This window comes from Lepidochelys olivacea, assembly GCF_965140295.1.
Source record: "Lepidochelys olivacea isolate rLepOli2 genome assembly, chromosome: 10".
NCBI lineage: Eukaryota > Metazoa > Chordata > Testudines > Cheloniidae > Lepidochelys > Lepidochelys olivacea.
The window spans coordinates 38549439-38576078 of record NC_140420.1 but is presented as its reverse complement, the minus strand read 5'-3'; the positions used below and the strand labels follow the sequence as shown (position 1 = coordinate 38576078).

The 26640-nt window shown below is 42.6% G+C and overlaps 1 protein-coding gene across 4 annotated transcripts in view; it reads right to left on the bottom strand.

Annotated features, from left to right (window-relative positions):
• CRAMP1 (cramped chromatin regulator homolog 1) overlaps positions 1-21573 on the bottom strand; it is a 119169-nt gene extending 97596 nt beyond the window's left edge. For 2 of the 4 annotated variants that reach the window (XM_084641437.1, XM_084641440.1), the window contains exons 1-5: positions 19080-19196; positions 18275-18624; positions 6064-6257; positions 4896-5049; positions 1544-1627 (exon numbers count right to left, since the gene is read on the bottom strand). In XM_084641437.1, the coding sequence (XP_084497563.1) occupies positions 1544-1627; positions 4896-5049; positions 6064-6257; positions 18275-18624; positions 19080-19129 (832 nt within the window). In that variant the 5' untranslated portion in view covers positions 19130-19196. Of the gene's footprint in view, positions 1-1543; positions 1628-4895; positions 5050-6063; positions 6258-18274; positions 18625-19079; positions 19200-21189 lie in introns of those variants that run through there. The other 2 variants (XM_084641439.1, XM_084641438.1) reach the window with 2 other exon arrangements.
• Between the last annotated feature and the right edge of the window lie 5067 nt (positions 21574-26640).

Below are 26640 nucleotides of genomic sequence, written 5' to 3'. Positions count from 1 at the left end.
AGACTGGTGCCACATGTACGGTGCTGAAGAACGGCTGTTGTGCTTCGGTGCTGTGTCTAGGTGCCAGCCCAGCAAGGGTGTTCGCGATCGGTGCCAAAAACCTCGGTGCCGAAGACACAAATTGTTGAACTCCCGGCACTAGGCAATCTTGTACCAAGGCCAGTGCCGGGCAGTGCTGCGGCAATGGAGACCGGGAACAGTGCCAGTCCGGCAACAAGGAGAGCCTTATCATTGCGGGCTTACCTCTAGATGGCACCCATCTAGGCGGTGCCAGAGGCGTCTCTCTAACAGCAAGGGGCTGAGGTGCAGTAATTTCTATAAGCTCTTTGGCAGCCTCAAAAGTGTCCGGGGTGGAAGGGGGCTCCAACGCCTTGACCAGGCACTGCCCTGTCAGAGAGTCACGGAGTGCCAGGCTCAATGGTGCCACCTGGCGCGCTGGAGTCAACAGCACAAGGTCTTGCTGCTTGGAAGTCGAGTCCTTCCTCTGGGGCAGCAAAGTCTCCCCAATGGTCTCAATCTCTGAGGAGAGCGACCTCTGTCCGCTGCCTTATGGCGCTTGTGGGCCATCGGAGATGTTGACCGGTGCTGGGGCGCTGCTCCTTGCTGTGGTGCTGGGGATCTTCATTACCAAGGGTGCCTCACAGCGTAGTCCTTCCTTGGTACCGATTTGTGGACCGATGCCAGAGCACTCTGCACCAAGCTCGGGCCCGGGCCTTGGTAGTCAGGTGCTGCTGGACGGAGTGTGGCTTCCATTAACAACTGCTTCAAACAGAAGTCGCATTCCTTTCTAGTTCTGGGCTTGAAAGCCTTACAAATCTTGCAGTGCTCAGACTGATGTGACTCCCCTAGACACCTCAGGCACGAGTCATGGGGATCGCTATTGGGCATAGACTTTCTGCATATACCACAAGATTTAAATTCCTAGGCTTGAGGCATGCCCCGAAGCCCAAGGTGGGATGAGGGGAGAAAGTATAGACTTGGTGAGTGGGATCAAACTACAAATAACAATTAACTACTAAACAAAAACAGGGTAGGACTAGGTAATAGGCTAAGGGAACACTTGCAAGCAAAATGCAGTTCCAATGCTGCCACAGATGGTAAGAAGGAACTGAAGGGGGATCGGGTCAGCAGGGTCATATATTGAGCACCATGAGGGCACCACTCCAGGGGGCTCCCTAGCCGACCTGACGGGAGCTGCTGAGGGAAAACGTTTCCAACGACCACGCATGCGGCGCGTGCACCCCAATTGGCATTAACGTGAACAAGCACTCGAAGAATAAAATAAAATCAGGCCTGTGTTTTCTGCATTATCTGCATAAAGAAAGCTAAATAAATATTATGTTAAAGAAAAATGGGAATCCCATGTGACTGGCCAAAAAAATTCTTCTAGGGAAAAAAATCCCTTAAGAAAGCTACACTACACAGAATTGCACCAATACAACAGGCAGACATTTTGAAAGCAACCAAAGCACAACAGTACAGGTCAAGCCCAGTCCTCACGGTAGATTCTAGAGTAAAAGAACTAGAGGAAATTCATACTCACAGCCCCCAATCTTCTTCCTTAGTTCCCCATAACAGACTAAGCCATAAAGCTCCAGAGAGGATTTTTTCAGACCTTGAGAAAACACTGTAAAACAAAATAGGTATCAGGCGAAATATGAGACAGAGAGCGCCCTCTCTGCAGATATGCCACTAGCTGCAATAGACCAAGTAACTTTCCTTAGTGAAAGGGACAAAAATCCACATATTTAACAAATACACAAAGATCTCACTGCAGATAGCTCTAAGTCCTATTTCACAGTAATGCTAAATCAGAGGAGTGCATGTATTTCATAGCTATGACTTTATATCTTAGAAATGCAACATTTTTATACAAGATCAAAAACTTAGAAGAGATTTCACAGAATTTTAACAAAACGTTTCAGCAAAATGAACTGAAGTTAGAGGTGACAATTTGCTATTACCCCACAACTTCATCACCACTCAAGTTAGCTGTCTATAACTATAATCAAATTAAGTTTCAAGACACATTGATGCCTTCTAGAAAACTCAAATATACGTACGTCTGTGTGTTGAGTCACACACACACTTGAGTTTTCTAGAAGATATCAGTACATTTTGAAATTTAATATATGTATTTTTTCTAAATTTTGGGTCAATTTCTGTAATTTTTTCTTCCAACAACAGAATACATTGGTGTGGGCATTTTATTTGTATTGTGGTAGCATGTTACAGCTTATATCCACAGCTAGTGTTAAAGAAAACCCTTTGGCATACAAATCAGACCAAGAAATATTTATACCTGATGCTGCGGTGACCATTGCAATTCTCTTTGATTTGCAGGCTACAAATAAGTCCAAAATTCAGCCATATGCATTTTCACCAGTACTCAAGTTTAGCCACATGCTCCTCAGATTCTTAAGCCTCTACACTGGCAGCTAAGAAGCTTTCATACCTTGCAGATTTAGGTATTTTACTTTCATTTATTCATTTCTGCTTATCCAGACCACAACTGACGATCTACTTTGGAAGGACTTCTGAACTTATATGCACATAGGCTTCTTCCAATGCTGAATTTTCAGGGTCATTTATTTTTAAATTAAAAACTAAGGCTTGTTTGATCTCACAAACTGTGACCATCTTCTGTGTATAGAGGGAACATTCGAAGAATACCTATGCTAACTGTGCTTTACAAATGGAAATCATCTTAAAAATCCTAATCTTAAGGGGCAAGACCAATCAATTTTTAAAGGGATTTTACTGTAGAGCCTTTACATGCTGTTTCTGTTTTCCGAGAAGCATGCTGTAACACATGCTAAAGAACTACTTTCATTTGCAACTGGTCATCAGCACTGAAAAATCTTATCTATCCCTCTCAGACAAGCACACTTCTTTAATAAGAGTAGTTGTAGCTGTAAAAATTAACGGGATGAACTGATTGTGGGGATGATGGCAAAAGTTAAAGAACTGTTTAAGGGCAAATGTATTTAACCACCTTCTAGATGTAACAATATATACTCCTGAGGGAATTCTGCGCTACTACACACACGTAATTAATGAGTCACGCATCTTTTTAATTTTTTGCGCAGAAAAAAAAGGCCTCTGCTGAAATGTTGCTGCAGTTCTGCCTTTTGCCCCCCAGATGGTGCTGTGGCAATAGAACAGCGGCAGCTCCCAGCCAGCAAGGGAAAAGAAAGAGCCTGCCTTCTTTGCAGCACCTGTCACGCCATGTCAGGAAACAGACAGCATACGGTGCTGGGCGGTCAGACAGGGGCTCATAAGGGCCAGTGGGGGAGGACAAACTGGGGCAGGGGCTGAATGGGAGTGGAGGCACAGGACCACAGAGGGGAGGGAGGTGCAGGGCCACAGGGACACATGTGGGGGAGGGAGGACACGTGGTCAGGGGGTGCAAGGACACATGGGGTACAGGAACATTGGGACAGGAGCAGATGTGCCTGACTGAATGGGAGAGGATAGGAGTCAGCCAGGGTCTGCATGGAAGAAGCTCCCTCCCAATCCCGCCCTGCCCCCCCAAAAAACCTGTTCCATACTTTTCCCAACCATACCCAACAACCCTCCAATTTCACACCCAGGCTCCTTCCCAGCAATTTACTTCCCTCTCTCTCAGTTCCTCCGTTATCTTTGACTCCCGCAAGTCTCTTCTGAGGGGTGCAGGAAATGTGGTTCTGTATTGTAGTTTAAATGAATTATTACTCGAAGTTCTGTATTAATATGCCTAGTAAAGAATCTATTTGTTAAAAAACATTTCCTGAATCTTTTTTGTTGTCTGTATTGTTAAACATAGTTGCTGACAGGTATTTTGAAATAAATGACCAGAAATAATTGAAACTGGTGTGATTATACTGTGTTATTTTGACAAATAAAATATGCAGAATTTTGCAGAATTTTAAAATATTGTGTGCAGAATTTTTATTTTTTTGGCGCAGAATTCCCTCGGAGTACAATGTACAACTACAATACAGGATCAGTAGAATATGAAAACTAAGGGGACCTGTACTTGCTGCTCAACTTGCTAATATAAGAGGCACTCCTGATTAGTTCTTTTGAATGTTAAAAGATATTACAAGTTTGGAATTCACACACTTTGCAAGACAGATTTTTTTTAAGTCCATCATCTAGACAAGGTTACCGGCAAACAGTCCTGGACCCTAGTTTCACTAAGTACATACAATTCAAGTGAATTCAGAACTCAGTTAGTACTAATTACTATCACAGGTATGAATCACTATTGCCAGTTACTTGGCTATCTGGTTTCCCCACCACTGTCCAACAAGGGGGAAAAACACATACATTGCGTAGGATTACCTTGGATTGTCCAATCAGTGAAATAAAGTAACTTAGACGTTTACTGAGTATACAAGTGCAAGAAAAGTTCACCATTTTGGCCATATGTTAGCATGCAGACTAATTTGCTTCTTACTGGATTTTGCTTGACCCAAGAAGTTAGGAACACCGAAGTCATGATTTGCTACAATGCTCTGGCTGTCTATCATCGCAGTCAAAACGCTTGGAGCGGTGACATCCAGGATATGTTGGAAGATACATCTCTTTAATCTGGCTTTTTGCTGATTAGGTCAATAGTTAGATGAATATTTATTATAGGTGCATGGGGTTAGTAACAGAGGAATGGTCTTGTTTTCTAACTGGAAAATATTTTGTTTTAAATTTGTGAGAGTGAGCCTATTTGTGGCCATGACAGGTACAGTACAAGGTATTCAGTGATATCTTAATAGTATCTGATATTTATTTTTCTTATCTTCACCATTCCTGTGCTCTGAGATCATATTAAAAGACAGGGCTCCAACTCCCACCAAAAGGAATACTCATCCCAGACCCTGAGCTGGTCATGGAATCCACTCCCACTGCATACTCACCATTATCAAAATCAATATATTTAGAGATCTTGTGCCAGGTGCGGTAGTAGAAGTGCCGGACCTGCTCTTTGTTCTTCACCATGCTTGCTGGTTTACCTTTCTTCTTGTACTTCAGGGCAATGTTGTTCTGAATAGCTTCAAAGTCCTTCCCATGCTGAAAAAGTACAAGATTCAAAACCAATTAAAGAACAAAGTACAGAGGATAAAAAGGATGAGGAATCCCATCTAATGACACAGACTATCGTCTTCTGGACTTTATGATCTAGCTAGGGCTTTTCCATTTCTCCTATCCAGTTATAGGCCTGGCCAGATCCTGTTTAGGAGTTTAAGACTGCATGACAGCTGATGTGAGAGGGTTGTTCTTTGCCAAAGAAGTTTTCCATTTCTAACTTCTATAAAAAAAACTCTATAATAAAGAACTGAGGTTATGCTGCCATGTAAAAAAAATAATGCAGCACAATTGTATACATTTTATTTCTGAAGGTTGAGATGGGGGCACCATATGTATTTTTCCCCACTGGAAACAATTTACACTACTTTTAAATTGTGCTTTTATTACAGTCATTTTGTAAATGAAAATAAAATACTAATCACATGATTTCATTGTCAGGGCTTGTGTGTTCATTATGGAATGCTCACATCTTGCTGAGGATTTAACATTTTGTTTTTTCAGGCAGATGGAATAAAATAGAGAAATGGCCCTATCAATGCACAGGAATGATGCAAGTTTGTTCATTACATCTCGAGACAGGCACTTTATTTTAATAGACAACCTCAAACATGTACAAATTCTATGGACAAGGGAAGAAAACAGGAGGTTTGGGGGTTGCATGCATATAGTAAACTGATTTCTTCTTCTAGCTTCACAGTGCCTGATGATTTTAAGCAGATAGCTTTGGTTCTGCCTCAGTGCAAGAAGATGGACTTGACTTCAAGATCCCTTCCAGCCCTACCTTCTTATGATTCTATGGTTCACATGCATTGTGCAGCCAATTGTGCTCACTTGTATACAGGATATGTGCACATACAAAACCAATCTGAAATGTCATCCTCTACAAACTCCCAAATCAAGTTTTCATTTAAACATAAAACCAAGCCAGCCAAGCATGGGCTCCATAAGAAGCACCAGGCCAGCTGCCTGCCTTTCTTCTTCCATATACAAACACACCTCATAAAGTCCCTCAAAGAAGGTATTCTTGTCCTCTGTGCTCCATGATTCCCACTGACGTCTGACCTTCTTTCCTTCCTCCTTCTCTCCACTTGAGGTCCCCAGGCTCCTGGCGGCAGTCTTAGAACTCCCAGCAGGAACACTGGGAGGAATTCCTGATGTGCTACCAGATGAGGTCCCTCCATTATCTGTCCCTTTAGACAACAAAAGTGAAATTAGAAGCATTGTGAGAGGTCACATAAAGGGGAAAAATCCTAGAGAATTAAAAGAAAATATCTGATTTTTTGACTGTACCATGTTTTCCAAGGTTTTCACCTGAAACACATTAGGCAGATGATGAGTTGCTGAAAGCTATGAAAAGCAGCAGTATGCCTCAGCAGGAGGGTTAGCAGGCAAACATAATGAAGGCTGGAGTGGGTCAATTGTACATCTACAGAGAGATGGAAGATAGGTGAGAGCATCTCTCTTCAGAGGTGCTAGAGGGATGATGCAAGCTGCAGTCCCTATACTGGTATATAATAAAAGTACATATGCCCTGGCACAGCTGAAAAGAACCTAAACACAATGTTGAATAGTGATGTGCACATGAGTAATCCACTGAACTGAGGGCTGCAAGATCCAGCTTTAAAACTCAAAACTGCAATACCTCAATTGATTAAAAAAGAAGCACTAATAAATGATCACATCATTCATTGGAGCAGTGTTCTCAGTAATCCCCTCTGCTGTACATAAAGCAGTATCTTTGGAGTGTGATGACTCTGAAGTTGTGAGCTGTATCTCAAAGACGAACAAGCCCCCCATCGTCAACACCCAGTCGCATGTTGGTCTGACTGCTCTCCATAAACACAACTGCCTGTCTGGAAGCAGCACCCTTGTGCTTAGGTATACTTAGATATTTTTGAGGTCAGGCTTGACAAAGCCCTGGCTGGGATGATTTAGTTGGGGATTGGTCCTGCTTTGAGCAGGGGGTTGGACTAGATGACTTCCTGAGATCTCTTCCAACCCTGATATTCTATGATTCTTGTCAATTTGTCAACACTCCAAAAGGCAAGATTCAGAGAGTAGCAGAATCATGGGAACAGTGAATGATAAAGCTGAATGGAAAAGGAGGTAGCTTAAAAGAAAACGGTAGGGAAGATGAAGATGAAACTAAGTGCAAAGGAGGTGAGAGGAAGGAGGGAAGAGAATTTCAGGGAATGGAAATAAGGCAAGAGTTAAGGTATGTTGACACTGCGCACGTTACAGCGCAGCCGCGGCAGCACTGTGACGTGGGCAGCAGAGACACGCTTTATCGCTAGGGGAGAGCTCTCCCGGCAATTAAAAAAAACGCACCATGAACGAAGGGTGGTAGCTTTATCGCTGGGAGTATGGTTCCCAGCGATAAAGCGCCGTCTATACTGGTGCTTTTCAGCACTAAAACTTTTGTCGCTCAAGGGGGTGTTTTTTTCAGACCCCTGAACAACTAAAGTTTTAGCGCTGAAAGTGGCAGTGAAGACACAGCCTAAGTCATAGTGCAATAAGGTTCCATATTACAATTATTTCATAATAACAAAAGCATTTTAGCTTCTGCATTGTTCTGGTACGATCGCTTTGGGTTCTCATGGGCTCCAGCATACTAGCGGCTTTCCAAACAGTGCAAAAGTAGAAAAAATTCTCTCCTCCTCCTCCAAGAATCCTAAATTTATTAATCCCCCACAATTCAGATGTCATTGAAGGGAGTTGGAGCTCTTCTCTATTCACCTTAACAGTTCTTTAGCTAGAAAAACCCTAGATTGACAATCAGTGATAGAATACAGCATAATACTAATTTACAAATCTGACTGTTCTCACAAAAAACATTGCCCAACCCCACTTCTCTATAAAGATTTTAGAATGTTTACTGACTACGTTACATTTTAAAAACAAACACTATCTTCAATAACATGCTATGAAGCACTAACGTTTTAAAATTAGACTACCGTTGTCAAAATAGAGATACATTTTGTCACACAACAGCCTCCATTTTAATATTAAACCTGAGTTTAATACATCATAAAACATTACACTGATGACCACTTCTCTAGCTAGCTATCACATTTGGTTGAAATATTGGATACTCATACTGTCCTCACACATAATATTTACCTTTGTGTCATTTTGTATGCCCTGCTTTCCTGTTATTTTAAAGAGAATATGTTGCCTTGATTTGTTTTTATTATTGTTGTTTGTGAAATTTTGTGAACTGATGAGTAAGCAGTAAATTTCCCAGCTCTTTGTGTGAATTAGCAAGATTCTATTATATATGCTTAGGTTTAAAAATAAACTATTGAATAAATATTTGAAAGCAGCTTTTCCATTTACCTACCAACTCTGGAATTCAAGATTGTGTTCCCCATACAAGAGTTGGGGACATCGGACCCTAATAGCATTGCAACAGAGTACAGGGAATTGAACTGTTCTAGGTTTATTACATTGTGCAAGGGAAAGAGAAACCTGAATGCAAAACTTAAAGGAAAGCGTGACTACTTTTGTTTCAAAAGACTAATGGTTACTAATTTGGGGTGTTAAAAATAGTTTTGCTTTATATTTTAAATAAGGTAATTTTGATTCAAATGTAACATAGAATATTCCAAACTAACTTGTTTAAAAATATTTTGTAAGAAAATTTGAAATTACGTATTTTTCTTTTGAGTGTAACTGTACAATATTTCATATGAAGTGCATAGTTAACACAACAACAATTTTAAGACTGTTTCTTATGGTCTCCTAGTTTAGACTTTATCTTTCAACAGAAAATTATTACTACCTTGGGGGAGTGTGTGAACCAAAAGGAGGTTCAGTCTATCAGAAGCAGAGAAAAATCAATTTAATTTTTAAAATACTTTGCAAATAAACTACTTTTCTATCCCCTGAACCTAAACTCACACATTTATAGAAAAGTTTGAAAGATACAAAAATTGTGAAATAAACAAAATCCCCAAAAGGCTCGTATTTTGACATTAAGACTTGATAGCTTTTTATAGCAAAACCATTTGGCACTGCTAATAGGTGGCTCAGAAGAAAAAAAGCGGTTTTAAAACCAAGAATTGCTTATCAAAAGAGACAGATCTGAATGTTTTTTTCTAATATGTTATTTGAAAATGACATTTCAATCTATCATTACTATAAAGATTTCTCTCAAAAACATAGATAGAGCCCTGCAAATCTGAGACATCTGCTTTATATCCACAGATATCCGTGGACCATGTTTTGCAGACCAGATGCAGATACAAATTTTGTATCCGCGCCGGGCTCTAGACTTAGGGGGAGATCCTGTAGAGAATCTATCCCTGGGAATCAAGATCCTAGTCTTCAAACCTCTAGCCAACAAGGGGAATTCAAGTCTATCCTCTTTTTGCAAAATCCTCCTCCCTCATTACTGTGCACAATGCTGTTCACCAGCTAGTTGCCACAACCTACCCTAGTGTGGCTGCATTGCAGTGGGGATTATCCCTATCACATAACTTTATAAAGTATTTTGCATGAAAGGGACTGAAGAAAATGAAGATATTCATGCATCATTATGTTTTGCCTCCGGAAATCCATGATTTAAGTTCTCGCAATACTACTTATATATATTTTTTACACACACACACACCCCTCTCCATTGAATCTCGCCATCCGTCACAAAGTTGTTGGATACCGGAAGAGGAATATTTCAAGAATCTCAGTTAGGTGTCTATTCTAAAAAAAACATTTATAAAAGGACCTCATTGCAGATGAGGCACAGAGGCTATTCTTGATCTGTCTGTTGACATCAAGTTACATGAGTCCCAAGACTGGTCATCCCACATGATCATATCTCTGACAATTCCTTCCACTACCCTACACATGAGAGAAAGAACTCTTGCACAGTAGGTAGAAAGCACCGAGTTTGGAAGCAAGAGTTCTTAGCATTTTGTTCTTGTGCTACTAATTGTAAAGGCAGAAGTTTCTGTACATGCTGATATTTGCAATGACCTGTGAGGTACGAGTCCAAACAAAACTACACGTATGAACCCTACAACACTGGTGTTTTGGCTCCATTTACTCATTTTGTTAGTGCAGTGGTCCCTACACATTTATAAGCCTGGTAGTACTGGTACACGAGACTTCTGTGACTGGTGCTTTGGGCCCCACTGCCTAGCTTCACCATGTCCCTCTGTGCTGGGTCTTTGGGCCTGCCTTTCAATCAATTGTGCAAGTTTAAACCTCTATAAATTCTGGACAGTTGGTAAAACCTAGTACTTAGCCTGGTAAACAAGTACACGTAAATTAGGAGGTCGGAAATCACATTAGGCTGAACTGGACTCAATTTTTAGTATTTCGTCTGGACTTCAGAAAACAGCCATTTTCCCTCTTGTGTGGTTTGAGTTTCATCCTCATGATCTTCATGTTCTGATTGCGAGAACCCAGATATTCTACTTAGAAGCATGAAGACAGAAAATTTGCTAAAAAAATTGCACTAAAAAAAAAATCTAAGGATTGAAATGCAAAAACCTAATGTGCACGTTAGAAACAATGGAATATTGCATACATCAGATACAATAGATGAGTCAGAGACAACACTGGTGTCTCATAAAGGCTAGTCACGAAGAGTTCTTCCATCCAGGCTCCAAACAGCAGCTTAATGTTTGGTCTCCGACACCCCCACTGGCACCTTTTAAAAGTCAGAAAATTCACAGCTTCACCTGATGGGTCCTGCATACAAAGGGTCACTCTCCACTAGAGTCCCTCCTGTACCAGCCTAACTGAACATACGTTAGATTAAGCTCCCCTTATCCACATTCTACAGGCCAATATTAAAATGAGTACAGTATGCAAAATGCCATCTTCAAGGGTCACTTGTCAGCTGCCTGCTGAACATCTACCAGGTATATCTGTTGGAAAAGAATGTGGTTTTTACTGTTATTCGCATAGAACAAGGGCAAAATTAAGAGTTAAACATGCTTTTGTCTCCATTTCCTAAAAGGATATCTACTGAATACCATCTTTTAAGACATATGGAAAGATTATTTTTGAACAATCTTTTTAGATGTTTTGGCCTTTCATTATAGCAATCAGTAACACTAAGACTGCATATAACTTCTTCAGAAGTACTTCTTAGCTGAAGGATTGTATTAGAAAGACTATGGTAGAAAATTCCTTCTTGGCTCAGGAATTTTATGTAAGCCCTTGAATTAATTTAATAGTCCAGCACAGTTACATAGCAAAATACTTATCCCTATTGCCCAGGTGCACTTGTGTAAGGTGTAAAGGTTTACGTTTCAGAAAGGTTACAAAAGCATCCTGCTACTTTTATAGCGATATCTTTCTTGTTGAAAAAGCAACCAAATGCAAGACAGGTGTTGAAATTTCCTCACTGCTCTCCAAACAAATAAGTCCCATTGTTAAACCGCAGTCAACTTCCTTTCATTGGCCAGAGATAACACAACAAACACTGCAGTGAAAAAATGAATCTATCAACCCAACAAAAAGCATGTACTTCAGGAATTCAGCAAAGCATCTTGACCTGTGGGGCAACCCTCCAAAGCTGAAGCCTAGATCTGATTTGCTTTCTGCTCAGAGAGGGAAAAGCAGCTCCAGCTAGGAAAAGGATAAAAAGCAGGGATGGCTGATGCTTCATTTTGAGTATTTGCCCTGTAATGGGAAAACTAATTCATAGCCTGTTTGCCTTCTACAGCAAATGGCATGGGCCTCTCACAAGTACAAGTCTAGGACAGCACTAGCCCCCTGGATATGTTCACACCGCTGTTTTATTACTGACACTTGATGCTTCAAACAAGGCAATTAAAAGGCCAATAAAGATGAAGCCTAATGGCGAGCTTCTTCCATCTCCCCTACACTACCTGCACAAATCAAACAGCTGAAGTGCAGCTAAATTTGTTTCAGTATGTCCCATTCTAATTGCTGTCAGGGAACTATACACAAAAAACATAGTTAGACGCATTCCCTACACCAGTGGTGTTCAAACTGTAGGTTGCGACCTACTGGGTCAAGGCAGCTCTGGTCAGCACCAGCAACCGGACCGTTAAGTCCGGTCAGCAGTGCTGCCCGTCTAAAGCGGGCTAGTCCCTACCTGTTCTGACACTGCACTGCGCCCCAGAAGCGGCCAGCAGCAGGTCTGGCTACTAGGCGGGGGGGCCACAGGGCTCCATGTGCTGCCCCCAGCCCGAGCACCAGCTCCACACTCCCACTGGCTGGTTCCCAGTCAACGGGAGTTGGGGGTGGAGGGTTGTGCCTGCAGGCGAGAGCCGCAAGGAGCTGCTTGCGCGCCTCCGCCAAGGAGCCGGACCTGCTGCCAGTCGCTCCCGGGGCATAGCGTGGTGTGAGGATAGGCAAGAAGCCTGCCTTAGCACCCCGCTGCGCTGCTGACCGGGAGCCGCCTGAGGTAACCCTGGTTCCCAATCCCCTGCCCCAGCCCTGAGCCCCCCCCAATCCCAGAGCCCCTTCCTGCACCCCAAATCCCTCATCCCCAGCCCCACCCTAGAGCTGGGCCCTCAGCCCAGAGACCTGACTCCCTCCCACACCCAAAACCTCTGCCCCAGTCCAGAGCCTTCTCCCACACCCTGAACCCCTCATTCACAGCCATACCCCAGAGTCCTCACCCCAACCCTCATCCCCAGCCCTGAGCCCCTCCCATACCCCAAACCCCTCATCCCCAGCTATGTTGGGTCACAGGCATCAATAATTTTCTTCAACTGGGTCGCCAGAAAAAGTTTGAAAACCACTGCTCTACACAGTACATACTTTAACAAGTGCAGAGATATACATGGCTAGTATGGGCATGGTACATCTGCATACATTGTACATCATTTTAAATAAATGTGGCATGAGGCTCCCACCCACAGTAAATCAGCATTCACTTGCTCTCACATTAAAAGAAAGGGCTAAGAAGAGGTGTGCATTTTAGACACCAGCACTAAGCATACAACTGAGTGCTCATTTGTATTTTCACCTTGGAAAATTACTTAGCCAGTTTAAGATATGACAGAGATACTGTTAAGTTTATGTGAGCACTTCAACTATAATCTCTTTCGCTTACACACATCCCTTACAGGATTTTATAATATGGCTGGGGGGAAATGCAATCAGCCAAAAAAAAATCATTAGCATACAATGGCTTAGCTGGGAAGAGGTTTTTTTATGACAAAATTTAACATAAAATCTAGCTAAGTTGTACATACACAAAGTTGGGATTTATGGACATATTGTGTGTCAACCCACCTGGGGCATAGTTTATTTTAAAAAGTATCATTAGACAGCATTCCTTATTAACTTGTTATAATTAAGGATATGATTTAGTCATGGAGTCTGATTTTACCAGACCTCTGTGGCTTTAGCTTCAGCAGTGAGTGGTGGGGATGGAGGTGGGGCAGTGCACCCCCCGCCCAGCTGTGGCAGGAGCTGGGGCTGTGCTTCCCCCACCACCACAGCTTTGGCTCGGGCTATGTGACCACTTTCCTCTCCCCGGGCATGGACCTGTGCGCCTCCCCACCCCCTCACCCCCAAAAAAAGAAAAAAAACAACCCTGCAGCTTTGGCCAGGGCTATAGCCAAGGCTGTGCCTCCACCTCCCTAAGGCTGCAGTGTTTCAGCTTTCATCCCTTACTCCTTCCAACTCTCTTTCTCCCCGTTATATTTAATAAAGTCATGGACAGGCCATGACTCCCATGAAGTTTTGTTTATTGCCCACAACTTATCCCTGACTTTTACTAAAAATAATCATGATAAAATCTGAACCTTTTGTATGTTAAATACTATAAGTTATATCCTTAAGTGGAAAGGTACAGTTCCCATCAGTGTTCCCCCTAAACCACATGGCTGTGCAGCCACACCCCTTACTGACATGCATCAAGTGCAACTCAGAGTCTTGTAGGCAAGGGAGCTGCACTTTGGTGCTACTGTTTGGGGGGTAATGAGAGAGGTTCTGCAGAGCTCTCCTATTCCCTGGTCATTTTCAGAACAAGGAGGAGGGTGCAGTAATAAACATGGAACACAATGAATGAGAGCAAGTCAACAGGGAGGAAGGAAATGGACTGATTGAATGAAGGGATAGACTGAATTAGACAGGAGAAAGGAGGTTTTAAACAGTTATTCATTATCCAGAGATAAAACCAATTTTCAAAGCTCAAGGATAAAATTAAAAAAAAAAAATCAAATATCTCAAAAAGGTTTCCTGTTTGCATGAGTGTAATTTACAGTTAACCAGTGCCCTAATACATGTCCTATAGCACATGCAACTCATGGAGGCCCGAGAATCAATTTGGGGTTCCTCTTTCTAGTGAATTTTACAGGAACAGCTACAAAAGAATATTTAACAAGATGGAGCATTTTCATTCAATCCACTCCTCCAGCTGAACAACTTTCTGACTCACAGGAACTACTACTGAGGAAGCAAAGAACACCATTTAGCCCATTGGGACTAAATCTGGAACAGTAGTGCTGTAAAATGCTTCCAAACTTCTGGAAGAAGCTTCTATCTTGGGTGATCCATCAGAGGGCTACTGTCTCCTTACATTCATTCATTCATTCTCTGAACAGAGAAATGGGTTAAGTGCAGGAATGAAGACCACTTAACTTTGCCTCAAAATATAGCTGCAATATTTAGCAAAGACTACAACGCTCTTAGTATTCATTTTTGCCAAGATGCTCACAAAAGAGTTACTTATCTGTTACACACAATGCACTAGATAAATCACTCAGCAAGTGAAAAAGTGGGCCGGAAGAAAAAAACAGAATTGATGCTTCACTTCAAGATGCGTTTATGTCACCTCTTTCCCTAAAACTGCAAAATGCAACAACAACTCAGTGTGCTACTGGAGCAAGAGCTGCAACCCAAGAATCCAACTGGAAATACATTCCTACTTATTTTAAAGTCAAAGTTCCCAAGAGATTTCCTTCTGCTGAACAGAATTGGAGAAAGAGGATGGATAAAAAGTTCCTTAAACTCCACTGATTCCTCTTCAAACTATAGTCAAACTATTTTTCCCCATCACTTTTAATTATATCCTAAATATAAGTTTTTTATTTATATAATTGGTTTCCTAAAATGATATGCCCAAACAGCACAAATAAAATTGATTTTCTTTTTAAACCAAAAGACAAAAGCACATCACTTACAGGTAAATCATAACAAATAAATGATGAGGCCCAACCAATGCACTGTGACAAGCTACTATTTAAAAGCAGGGCTTTGGAGCAGAACCTGCGGAGCAGCTCCAGAGCAGTGGAGCTGCAGGTTTTTGCCTGGAGCTGGAGCAGAGCCGGAGCACAGCTCCAAAGCCCTGTTTAAAAGAAATTAAATGCCATGTTTAATGACTGTACCTTTGCTAATTTCCCTCCTGACACCCTCTCCACATATTCTCAAGTGAGCGTTCTAAAGATTCTAAAAGAATTCTTTAAGAATATTTGGAAAGGTAATCATGAGTGTATTAGGGATGTAAGAGTTTAGCCGGTTAACCAATAAGCTTGATGCTTACTGGTTTCTCTTAATGGTTAAACTCCACCCAGGGTCCCAGCAGCCACGCAGCAGGAGTCCCTCCAGACTGCCAGGGTCCATCACAGTTGCCAGCCCTGCACCCAAAGTCCCAGCTGCTGCCCTGCTGCCACCTGGCATCCATCCCGGTTGTCAGGGGACCAGCAGCAGGGAGCCCCATGTAAAATGTAGGAGTGCTGCAGCACCCTCCCCCCCAACCATAGTTCCCCAGGTAAATGTTTAACTGTGTAACCGATAGAACTGTAATCTAGAACCGATAGAACAGCTACTGTTTTTAAATGTTATTTACATCCTTAGAGTGTATTATTTGAAGATCATAACACAAGGTGGATTTCTGATATGGTCCAAATGTAGCTGCAGAATGGCCAGTGTTAACATGGTCCTTGCAGCAGTCATCTGGCAGCAACATGCCAATGGAAAGGCTTGAGCTCTCATAGCAGATCCAAAGGTTTGAGGAATCCTACATGAGTACTGCAGCAAAGCACAAAGCACTGACCATAACCAGCTCAGATGCATAATTTTTTATGGGGGTGGGGAGGAAGGGTTTGGGTATGGGATGGAAAATGAGAGAGAGCAGCAATTTTTAGCTCCGTTTTCTTTAAAAGCCTCCTCCCTTCAATTTGTTTCCTGCAGGAAGCTCACACTGTGTGGTACTTCACTTGGAAAGTAAACCCCTTTACATTTTGATCACAAGACACGTCGTTATCACAGATAGAATTTAGACGAACCAGTAAAATGTTTCAGAGCCTACATCTTTGGACATAAAGAATTCAAATTCGGAAGCATCCCATACTCCACAGCTCTATTCTCTATGATTCTGACAGATACAACGTCAGCCATATCAGAGGAACCACCTCCAATGCCTTCACAGCAAAACTAGCCAAGTGGAGTTTCTAGCTGCTCTCAATTTGAAATGTGTTATTGACGGTCCTCAATGATTGAATAAAATTCCCCAAAACATGGACAAAATAGAGTCAGGTACAGTGACTTGTTTCTATAATTACTGAAAAGATTCTAGTCATTATATTCGCAAAAAGAAAAGGAGTACTTGTGGCACCTTAGAGACTAACCAATTTATTTGAGCATGAGCTTTCGTGAGTAGCTCACAAAAGCTCATGCTCAAATAAATTGGTTAGTCTCTAAGGTGCCACAAGTACTCCTTTTCTTTTTGCGAATACAGACTAACACGGCTGTTACTCTGAAACTAGTCATTATATTGTACTGTGCATAACTTTCTTTTGTTAATTTTAGTATGTGAATCTTAAAATAAATGGAGTCTGCTGATTTAGTGTAAGCAAGGCTATTTCAAGCCATTCCACTGTTCTGAAAATGTGTGTATGCATTTAATGTATAATATACACAAATACATACACATTTACCATGCTGATTATGGAACATATACATCCCAGAGATATAATACATTAATACCACTCACAATCCTTAAAATAATTAGCTGCATCAAAGTATTCTTCTGTTTATTTTGTTTGTTTAAGTGCATTGGGGAGAGAATTATCTAGGCTTCTCAGTACTAGGCACCCCACATTGAAGTTCTGCTGAGGCTTTAAAAGATTAAAGTAGAATTTACTAACCTATAAAAAGTACTTTCATAAACTTTACAAAAATATTTGCCATACAACATACTTAAATTTTTGTTTAAATACACCTTGCAAAGTTATATTTTATTTATTTTTAATGCAAAGCTAATATTGATTCTCAGCATTTTTACCTTCTGTATACTATGTGAAGATTCAGTAATTGGGAAAGAAGAGATAAGGTGACCTCTATAACATATTTAAGAAGTACCAAGTTATTTTTAAAGGACAGATGGAGGTAAAAATTGCTTACTCAGATAAAAAGGCTAAGAACAAAAACATTACTTATCCTCAAAATAATGAAAATACACTTAAGTATTGGTGCCCAAAAGTAACTAAAATTATATCCAAGTATCACTCAACTATAGAGCCAGGTGTCAACCAGAAAGCACAGTTTGCACATAATAGAACCAAGTCTCTCCAATACCCTTTCCCCTGTTCCCTCTATATAGGGAAGCAACAGCTCTGATGAAGTCATCCATGGAACTAAAGTAAAATAACTAATCGAAGGGGTTAACATATAAGTGCCCTGGACTATTCTGAACTAGTAACACACTAGCAGAGGATGCTGCACAGAACCTAAGGCAACATGGTTAGACATGTTTACAGTATGTACATTTCAGACATGTTTCCAAAGCCAGAGCTCTTTGTTGCAATAGTCTCACAATTTATCGTGTGGGGGACAGACTGCAACCTCTCTTTCAGATATTATCCTGCACACCCAATAAATATTCTGTTATAGCCCAATGCTAGTAATTGTGTGTGTAATCACCTAAATGAACCCATTTTGCTACATTCTAATTTATGAGCCAAAATAAAGGAATTTAGTGAGGATTAAAACAGAGTAAATACAGGTGTTAAATACCCTCATTGATATTAAATGGAGAGCAGGGAAATATCCATGCACACATCCAAAGTGCCCATTTTTGCAACTTAAACATGACAGTGGGCAGCATTCAAGCTGAAGCCTTGAGACACAAAGAGGAATTCAGCTACTACAAGAAACAAAACAAAAAACATCACAAAAGATAGCATCTGCAGGACAAAACTGTCAGCCTCTGAAAATGCACTTGACCCCCACCCCCACCCCTTAGGTGTGTTTTAGGGGTGACAGAATACAGTACCTTTTCCTTTTGCAGTAGTGCTGCTGCTATTGCCAACTGAGCAGGATGCCTGAGAATCCTTCCTTAACCTCTTGCTCTGAGGTCTGACACTGGACCTGAGAAAATGATGCTGGTCCTGGCTGTGGGAGGGCTGGAGGGAAGATGGGGCTTGGGGTAGATTGGGGCTGGATGAGGGGTTATTAGTGTTGTTGTTAATAATCTTCTCTTCTTTCTTTGTGCTGCTCCTGCCTGGAGCTGCCTCTCCTCCTCTTCCTGCCCCTTCTTCCAGGGACTCCTCATCTCCTCCTGCTCGCTTGCCTAGCTTTTTCACCCCTTCCTCACCGCTGCTGTCTCCCAGCTTCACTGTCATCCTGTTGGGGAGGAGAGAAAGAAAAGAGGGGGGCAAAAAGTCAAGCCACAGACCCCCACTAGAGAGGGAGGAAAATCCTTGAGCTGAGAGGGGAGAAGTTTAGCTGCAGAAATTCCTCTCAACATGGCCGCCGTTGTTTGTTACTAAATCCCCTTTCGTTTGCTGTCCCGACCCAACAACCTGTGCCGAGGGGTGGGAGGGGAAAAGCCCCATAGGAAACCCCCCAAACCACCCCAAAAGGGAGCCAGGCTCCCCAGCAGACCCCTGGCACCTTCCTGGAGGGATTAGGAGCGCCTTTGGCAAGGAAATTGACAAGCCAAACTCAGGCGTTTGGAAGCGCTCGATAGGCACACACACAGAGAGAAAAAACAGCCACCAAAAAACCCACAGCGAAACAGGGGGAGCGCAGAGCAGGGACGGGGCCCCTAAAAGTGACTCGCCACCATCCCCTCCTACCCATTGTGCTGTTCCTCTGGCCCAGGGGGGCTCTTCTTTCTCCTCACCATGGAGCCGAGGTGATCCGACCTGCTGAGGGGGGGAAATTCATATTCCTAGATGCAGCAGCAGCTACTCCTCTCTGTCTCTGTCTCTCTCTGAGGCTGGGACTGGCCAAGGCTACAAAGATTTCCAACTCCCCCCGCCCCCGCCTCCAAATTACTAGGCACCTTTCTGCTTTACCCTAAGCTGGAACTTTTTCCCCAGGAAGGTGGCAGACCGTCAAGTACACAATGAGCCCAAAAGCTCTGGTGTCTTTGCAAAGGAGCATCGCTTTGGGGGCTGATTGCCTGTCAACGTTTGCATTTTAAAAACGGCACACCGGGAGAGGATTTGGCTTTCCAAATCCAAAAACTTTGCTTGCTACGTCATCAACTTCCAGCATTTTTATACTTATTGTAAGCCCCCCCATCCCAATTAAAAAAAAACCTACAAAACGCTCAGATCCAAACATTTGCTGTTGTTTTTTTCAACCCTAAAGGAAACCGTTCAGCTCAGAGATTCTGCAATCACTTTGCCAAGTAAAAAGTTTAAGCACATAGATTTGTTACAAGTCCACTTGACTGGGCTCTGCTGCCACTGAAATGCATTATACATCATCGTTAATTCCAAAATTGGACCCACTTTGGACCCACTGTAGCCGATAACCTGACCACTCGCTTTGCTTTGGTTCATAAATCTGCTCCATTTTAAATTCAGTGGAAAATATCACACTACACACGAAAGTTTTAGACAGTGAGACTTTTAGCAGATTTAATTTTTACAGAAAGGAAATATATTACAGACACTATATCTAAAAACAACAAGACTACACCTTTCAATAAAGACGCCATACTAAAATAAAACAGAACGATCTGGCAACAGCAATGCAATTGCCTTATCACAAAGCCAGAATCCATAGTCCAACTTAAATTAAGAAAAACTAACTACCAACAAAAAAATAAAATTCCAAGTAACAAAACTAAAACATTTAATACACACTGAAGTGAATACAGAAAAAGCAGACACGAACATAATGCATTTGTAAAGGGAGTCTGTTGGCTGCACAACCTTTTACAGTAGTGATTTTGTTAAAAAAGGGTGACAAAAAAATACATATTTTTCTCTCTATGCTTTAAATTAAGCCATTATATTTACAAGTGTAGAATTATTCTGGAAAATGGTCTCTGTCAACAGCGTACACAACTGGGCTGAACTACACATCAAGGCACTTAAACCCTGAATACATATTAAATCGTGGTAAGCGATTCACCTGACAAACCACCTCAACTACAGACAACAAGGCAATTTACAGTTTGCTCTTTAAAAAACAAAAACAAAACCACTTTACCTACTAATAAGACTAGGGGTGTATGATATTTAAGGGGGGTTTCAATCCCTTTTATTAAAAGAGGGTAGTTACAAGCCCACCATTTGTTTCATGGTCACAAATTAAACGAATACATCCTCCAACGACCAGGGCAACAGGGAAGAAAATGTACCCTCCCCACCAGAACAAAATCTGCATAATGAAAGTCAGTGTAATGGCTACTGAAGTATCAGGAAAAGCAAGTCTCAGTGTAACCAACAGTTTCTTTTATAAACTGTTCTGGCTAAAATCTCTCATGCTTATCACAGTGCAACTCTCCTCCCAACCCACACACCCAGCTGTTGTCGCGTAACTTTCTTCTCCACATTACACTCGTTTTCCCCTTTCCTCTAAAACGGAAAGATCTTGACACCTGTATAGCCTTTGCTTTTCCATATCTTCATGCTCTGCTACCCCTTCCTCTGGTAAAACCCACACTCCCCTCTATGGGCACTTCTCTTCTTTCCAAAAATTGTATTAAGACTACAAAACTGTGTTTTAATAAGGAGTTGATCTGTGGTTCTTCAGTCCTCCTTTAGAGCCAAAGACACATGAGAGGGAAGACAGCGGCAGTCTTCAGGTCCCACGGGGCAAAATGCCGGTCCACACACACAAATATAGATGCCAACTTTTGGTTTCTGAAATCGCTCCTCTCTTTCCTGATGCAGAGATTCCCCCCGACCCAGATCACACTAGAGGCCCCATCTCCTAATGAAGCTTTACCTGATGCATCAATACCGCGCTGCAGCCTTTACGCCCCAGGTTTTCCGGTCGATCTTCTGGCTCTGGCAGCCCCAGGACCCCCCCCAGCTGCACCCCAAATCCGCCAGCTCGTACAGCTGCCTCAGCACGCCAATATCCTTCGGTTCCAGCTGTCCCCCCACACCCCAGTAGTTTCTGCAGCAGCCCGTGCTCTGCCGGAGAGGCGAAGCCGGCTCCCCCAAACACGGCCTCTGCCCCCGGCCGGCGCAGCTGGCCGTTCTCCGCGGGCCCTCAGGCCCCCCCGACCAGAGCAGCAGCCCCCACCCCTCAGCTCTGGAGCTCGATCCTGCAGCGGGCCGCGTAGAGGAGTCCTGGCAGCGGGACGCGGTTCCGCTTCCTCGTCGCCCTGAGGCCGGCGGCAGCGGGGGAAGCGCGGCAGGCAGGCGCGGGCCCAGCTGAGAGCGCGTCGATACCCCCAGCTCCTCCCTCCAGACCCCAAACAAACCACCCCATTGGCCGATGGAGAACGGGCGAAAGGCGAGAGGCGGGGTCCCGGCCACACCGCTGGCCAACCAGAGAGCGGCGCGCGGACGGTGACGCAACCCGAAGGCAAGGGGACAGGCGGGATCTGGCCAGGCTAGGCAGGGGTGGAGCGGGACAAAATCAAGAGGCTTTGATTGGCCGAGTGAGGGCCAATGGCGATACTTGAGGGCGGGGCCTGAATATGGAATTTCCTTCAGAAGCGTCCGGAAAGGGGTGTGGCCTATGAAATTGGCATTTCCCAGCATGCAGTGTCGCACTCTGGTCGGGCCGTTGCCAGCACTGTGGGGACAGCGTCTTAGGTACCGGCGGGTTCTGAGGTCTTGTCATGTGGGAATGGTACATATCCGGGGAAGAACTGTTGTCTTCCAGAACTGAAGAAGAAACATAGCAGCCCGCAGAGCAGGGAGCTGTATTAAATATTATCCCCATCGAGGATGGTGTAGCTGTGTTAGGGCAGTGTCTTTTAACCTTCCCAGAGGCTGTACCCTTTTCAGGAGGCGGATATGTCTTGCATGCTCCCAACTTTCACCTCACTTAAAAAGTACTTGCTTACAAAATCAGCCATAAAACTGCTAAATTATTAGTTTTATTATTACTGAAAAACTGCTTACTTTCTCATTTTTACCATATACTTATAACATAAATTAATTGGAATACAAATATTGTACTTACATTTCAGTGTATAGCCTATAGAACAGTATAAACCAGTCATGGTCTGTATGAATTTTTAGTTTACTGACTTCGCTAGTGCTTTTTATGTAGCCTGTTGTAAAACTAGGCAAATATCTAGATAAGTTGAGGTACCCCCTGGAAGACCTCTGTGTACCCCCAGGGGTAGTCCTGGTTGAGAACCACTGTGTTAGGGTTTTCTGCCACTTGGCTATACTGTGCTTAAGGGTACTGACTGAGGTGGTCACAGTCAAAGAAACTGCATCTCTTGTGTCACTGCATGAAGGGAGCTCTGTAGCCAGTCCAAATCTGGTACAGAAGCCTGATCCGCTGCTAGGTTATCTGCAACCTACCATGTACAAGGGGTATGTGATGTGTCAGAAGTAAAGGTAACCTAACTAGTGCCAGAGGATAACAAAAAAGGAAAGAAAACAGTGAAGAAGAAAAAAGCAACAAATGCTGCAGGATCAATCCCATCAACCTACCATTCCTCAATGCCAGAAGCACTGACTTCCCCTCTTTCCTGTGGGTGCGCGACCCGCCTTCTACCCCCAGCCCCGCCCCCGTTCCAACCCCTTCCCCCAATCCCTGCCCCAGCCCCACCTCTTCCCACCTCCTCTCCTGAGCACACCACGTTCCTCCCACACCCTCCTGGAGCATGCTAACGCTGCCAAACTGCTACTTGGCGGCAGCTGGGCAGTAAGCGCTGGGAGGTAGATGGAGGGGCGGGGACACAGTGTGCTCAGGGGAGGAGGAGGTGGGGCAGGGGATGCAGAGCACGCACTAATTTTTCCCCGTGGGTGCTCCAGCCCTGGAGCACCCATGGAGTCGGCGCCTATGCTCATTGCCCCAGAAAATTTCAGCTTTGGCAGACCTTCAGAATGGAGAGAGTAGAAGCAGAGCTTTGCAAGATTTCACATTGCTAGTAAATTCCACCAGGAAATTGGAGCCATCCAGATATTGTCTTTAAATTATGCTGTGGGGAAGGAGGCAGAGTATATCTTAAAATCCTGTGATTTGCTGATGATAGTCACAAAGATGACCATTAAAGAGTTCTGGCTATGTTTGATGCATACTTTGTACCCCAGAGAAATGTGGTTTATGAAAGCATGTGTTGTCAGCAGAGAATTCAAGAACCAGGGGAATCTGTTGAATCTCTTATAAGAGCTGTGCATGCCTTTCTGGAAAACTGCAATTTTAGGACTGTAAAACATGAAACTATCAGAGATAGGTCATTGGCCTTACCAATAAAAGCTCTCACTTAGCTACAGTTAAAGATAGATTTAACTCTACACACAGCTGTCTAGATCACAAAGCAGACTGAGCAAATGCAGCTGCAAAACAAAAGGCAGAAGCAACTTGAAAAACTAGAAAATAGCTAAGAAACTGTAGAGAGACACAGTATGATTGCTGAAAATAATTATAAAACCCTGGAAAAGTCCTAGGCAAACTACAAAACCTTTCAGACTAAATATACAAGATGTGAAAATATTCATAGCCAGAGAGAGGTATGTCCAGCCAAAGTTAAAAGATGTAATAAGTGCAAATAATATGGACATTTTGGAGCTCTTTGCTGCAGTAAGACAGTCAGGGAACTGACAGTTAAGAGCTGTTGTTTTGGGATTGATCATGTGATGACACAGAGCCTGAATGGAGAGTGAAACTAAACATTTATGGAAAAACTATTGACTTTAACAGTTACTAGGAGTAGACGTGACAGACGTATCACAAAGGACATATAACCACCTTCAATCCCTCCCAGAGCTGAAATCACTTACACAGTCCTGACTAGCCGTAAAAATATTCTGAGCAGCATGCACCAATTCACCACAGGAACAACTTTCAAAGATGAAAGCTTTGCATTCAGCATGCATGTGATCAAAGGATCAAAGACCAACAACCTTCTCAGCCACACCAGCCTTAATGGGCCTAGTGAGAAGGGTGTAAGAATTTGACTGAGTATTTGGTGATATTGGACTTTTGAAAGGAGATACGGTACAAATGACTTTAAGATATAATCCTGAATCATATAGTGTACATACACCTCACTGGATTCCTATCCAATTGCTTCATAAAGTGGAAACTGAGTTAAAGAGAATGGAATGGATTGGCACAATTGATAAAATCTCTGAGCCAACAGCATGGTGAGCCCCAGTTGTACTGATTACAAAAACATGGAAAAATATAAATCTGTGTGGATCTTAAAAGACGTAATGTAGCAGTTGTCAGAAAAATATATTCCCAACACTGGATGACTTCTTCCCCAAAATGAAAGGTGCTACTGTATTTTCCAAGATGGATTCTTTTAGTTTAAGAGAATGCTAATCAACCTACATTTATCAAACCCTCTGGGAGATTTTGCTTTCAAAGATTATTTTTGGGATTACCAGTGCACCTGAAATTTTTCAAAGAAAGATGGCAGAACTGTTAATAAACACAAATGGAGTTGTAGTTTTTGTGGGTGATATTTTGATATATGGGTCATTGAGGTAAGAACTTGACAAAACCCTCAGTTTAATCAGTTTAATCAGTCAGTCTGGACTGAAGCTAAATAAGGAATAGTCCATTTTCCACCAACACCAGATCAAGTTTTTGGGACAGACAATTAACAAAGATGGAATCAGTCCTAGCCCTGAGAAAGTAAAAGCAATTTGAGAATGAATGCACCAATGAATGTACCAGGACATCTTGGCTCTGGTGGCCACATCAAGAAATTGCCTTCAAAAGGGTAAAAGAAATTATTTCAACATCACCAGTTCTCAAGTACTATGATGTGAACAAACCGACAATGGTCTGTGTGGATGCAAACAGCTATGGCCTAGGTGGTGTATTGTTGCAACAACATGGATCTGTGTGGAAATCCAGTGCATTTTTCCCTTGCACACTCACAGAAGCAGAAAAACTACATGCTCAGATTGAAAAGGAGTACAAGCATAGGGGCACGTGAGAACTTTTACTTATATCTATGTGGATTGGATTATTTTTCACTGATAACAGATCATAAACCACTTGTAACACTCAATAGAGAAGACCTGGATCAAGCACTGCTGAGATACCAATATCTTGTGATAAGGTTAATGCAGTTTTAACCTAAATATGTTCATGGGAAAAATCTGGTAGTAACAGATGTGCGGTCACGGAGCCAAGCATTGCAATCAACTATCCATGAGCTTGAAGATAACATAAAGGTGTACGTTGATGCTGTGGACTCATACAGAGTAGAAAAGAGATTACTACATCATTTACAAAAGGTGACCTTGAGAGATGTCACTCAGAGAGCTGGTGACTGTGTTTGTGTTAAACTGGATGGAGAAAAAGGAGGGAGAACTTCAGCTGTCATAAAGAAAAGTAATCACCCTAGATCTCTAAGGTGCCACAAGTACTCCTTTTCTTTTTGCGGATACAGACTAACACGGCTGCTACTCTGAAACCTAGATCATATGTGATTGAGACTGACAGTGGAGAGTTCAGTAGAAACCGTTGACATCTTGAGTTTGTTCCTCAAAGGAACAACCAACAGAGCAAATTCTACAGTTGGTGAATGCAGAACAAGAAGACTCAAAGATTCCAAACTGACCTCAGCCAGTCATTGCAATTAATGGATAGCCAGATTATCGAGTTGTTACGTGTTTGGGTCATGTAAACCAGTATGATTCAGAGACACTTAACAGACTGAACTTCAAAGATAGTGTGATAATGTAAATGTTGTAAATGGTAGGAGTGTAAAACTGAACGGAGAGATGTGATGGAATGCTAAAACTATATTATAATGTTCCACCACTAGGTGGTGTCATGCATAGCATTCCTTACCTGAACTGGTAGCAGCCATATCTGGCAGTGCATTAAACTATCTTGAAGAGAGCACATCTTTTGTATTTCTCTCCATGATCTGTATCCAGTCCAAGTCTGGTACAGAAGTCTGACCTGCTGGTAGAAGCCCTGCAACCTACTGTGTACAAGGAGAAAAGGAGTACTTGTGGCACCTTAGAGATCTAGGGTGATTACTTTTCTTTATGACTGTTAGTCTCTAAGGTGCCATAAGTACTCCTTTTCTTTTTGCGAATACAGACTAACACGGCTGCTACTCTGAAACCTGTGTACAAGGAGTACATGACACTCTCCCTTTCTGTGCCTAGAAACATAATTTTTCTTTAACAATGAAGGCTGAAATCATCATATCCATTTGACCCCAGGAGCTGGGGTTTTAAGGAAAACAATAATTATCATGAGACTCATGACAAAATCATGAGAATTAGCAAC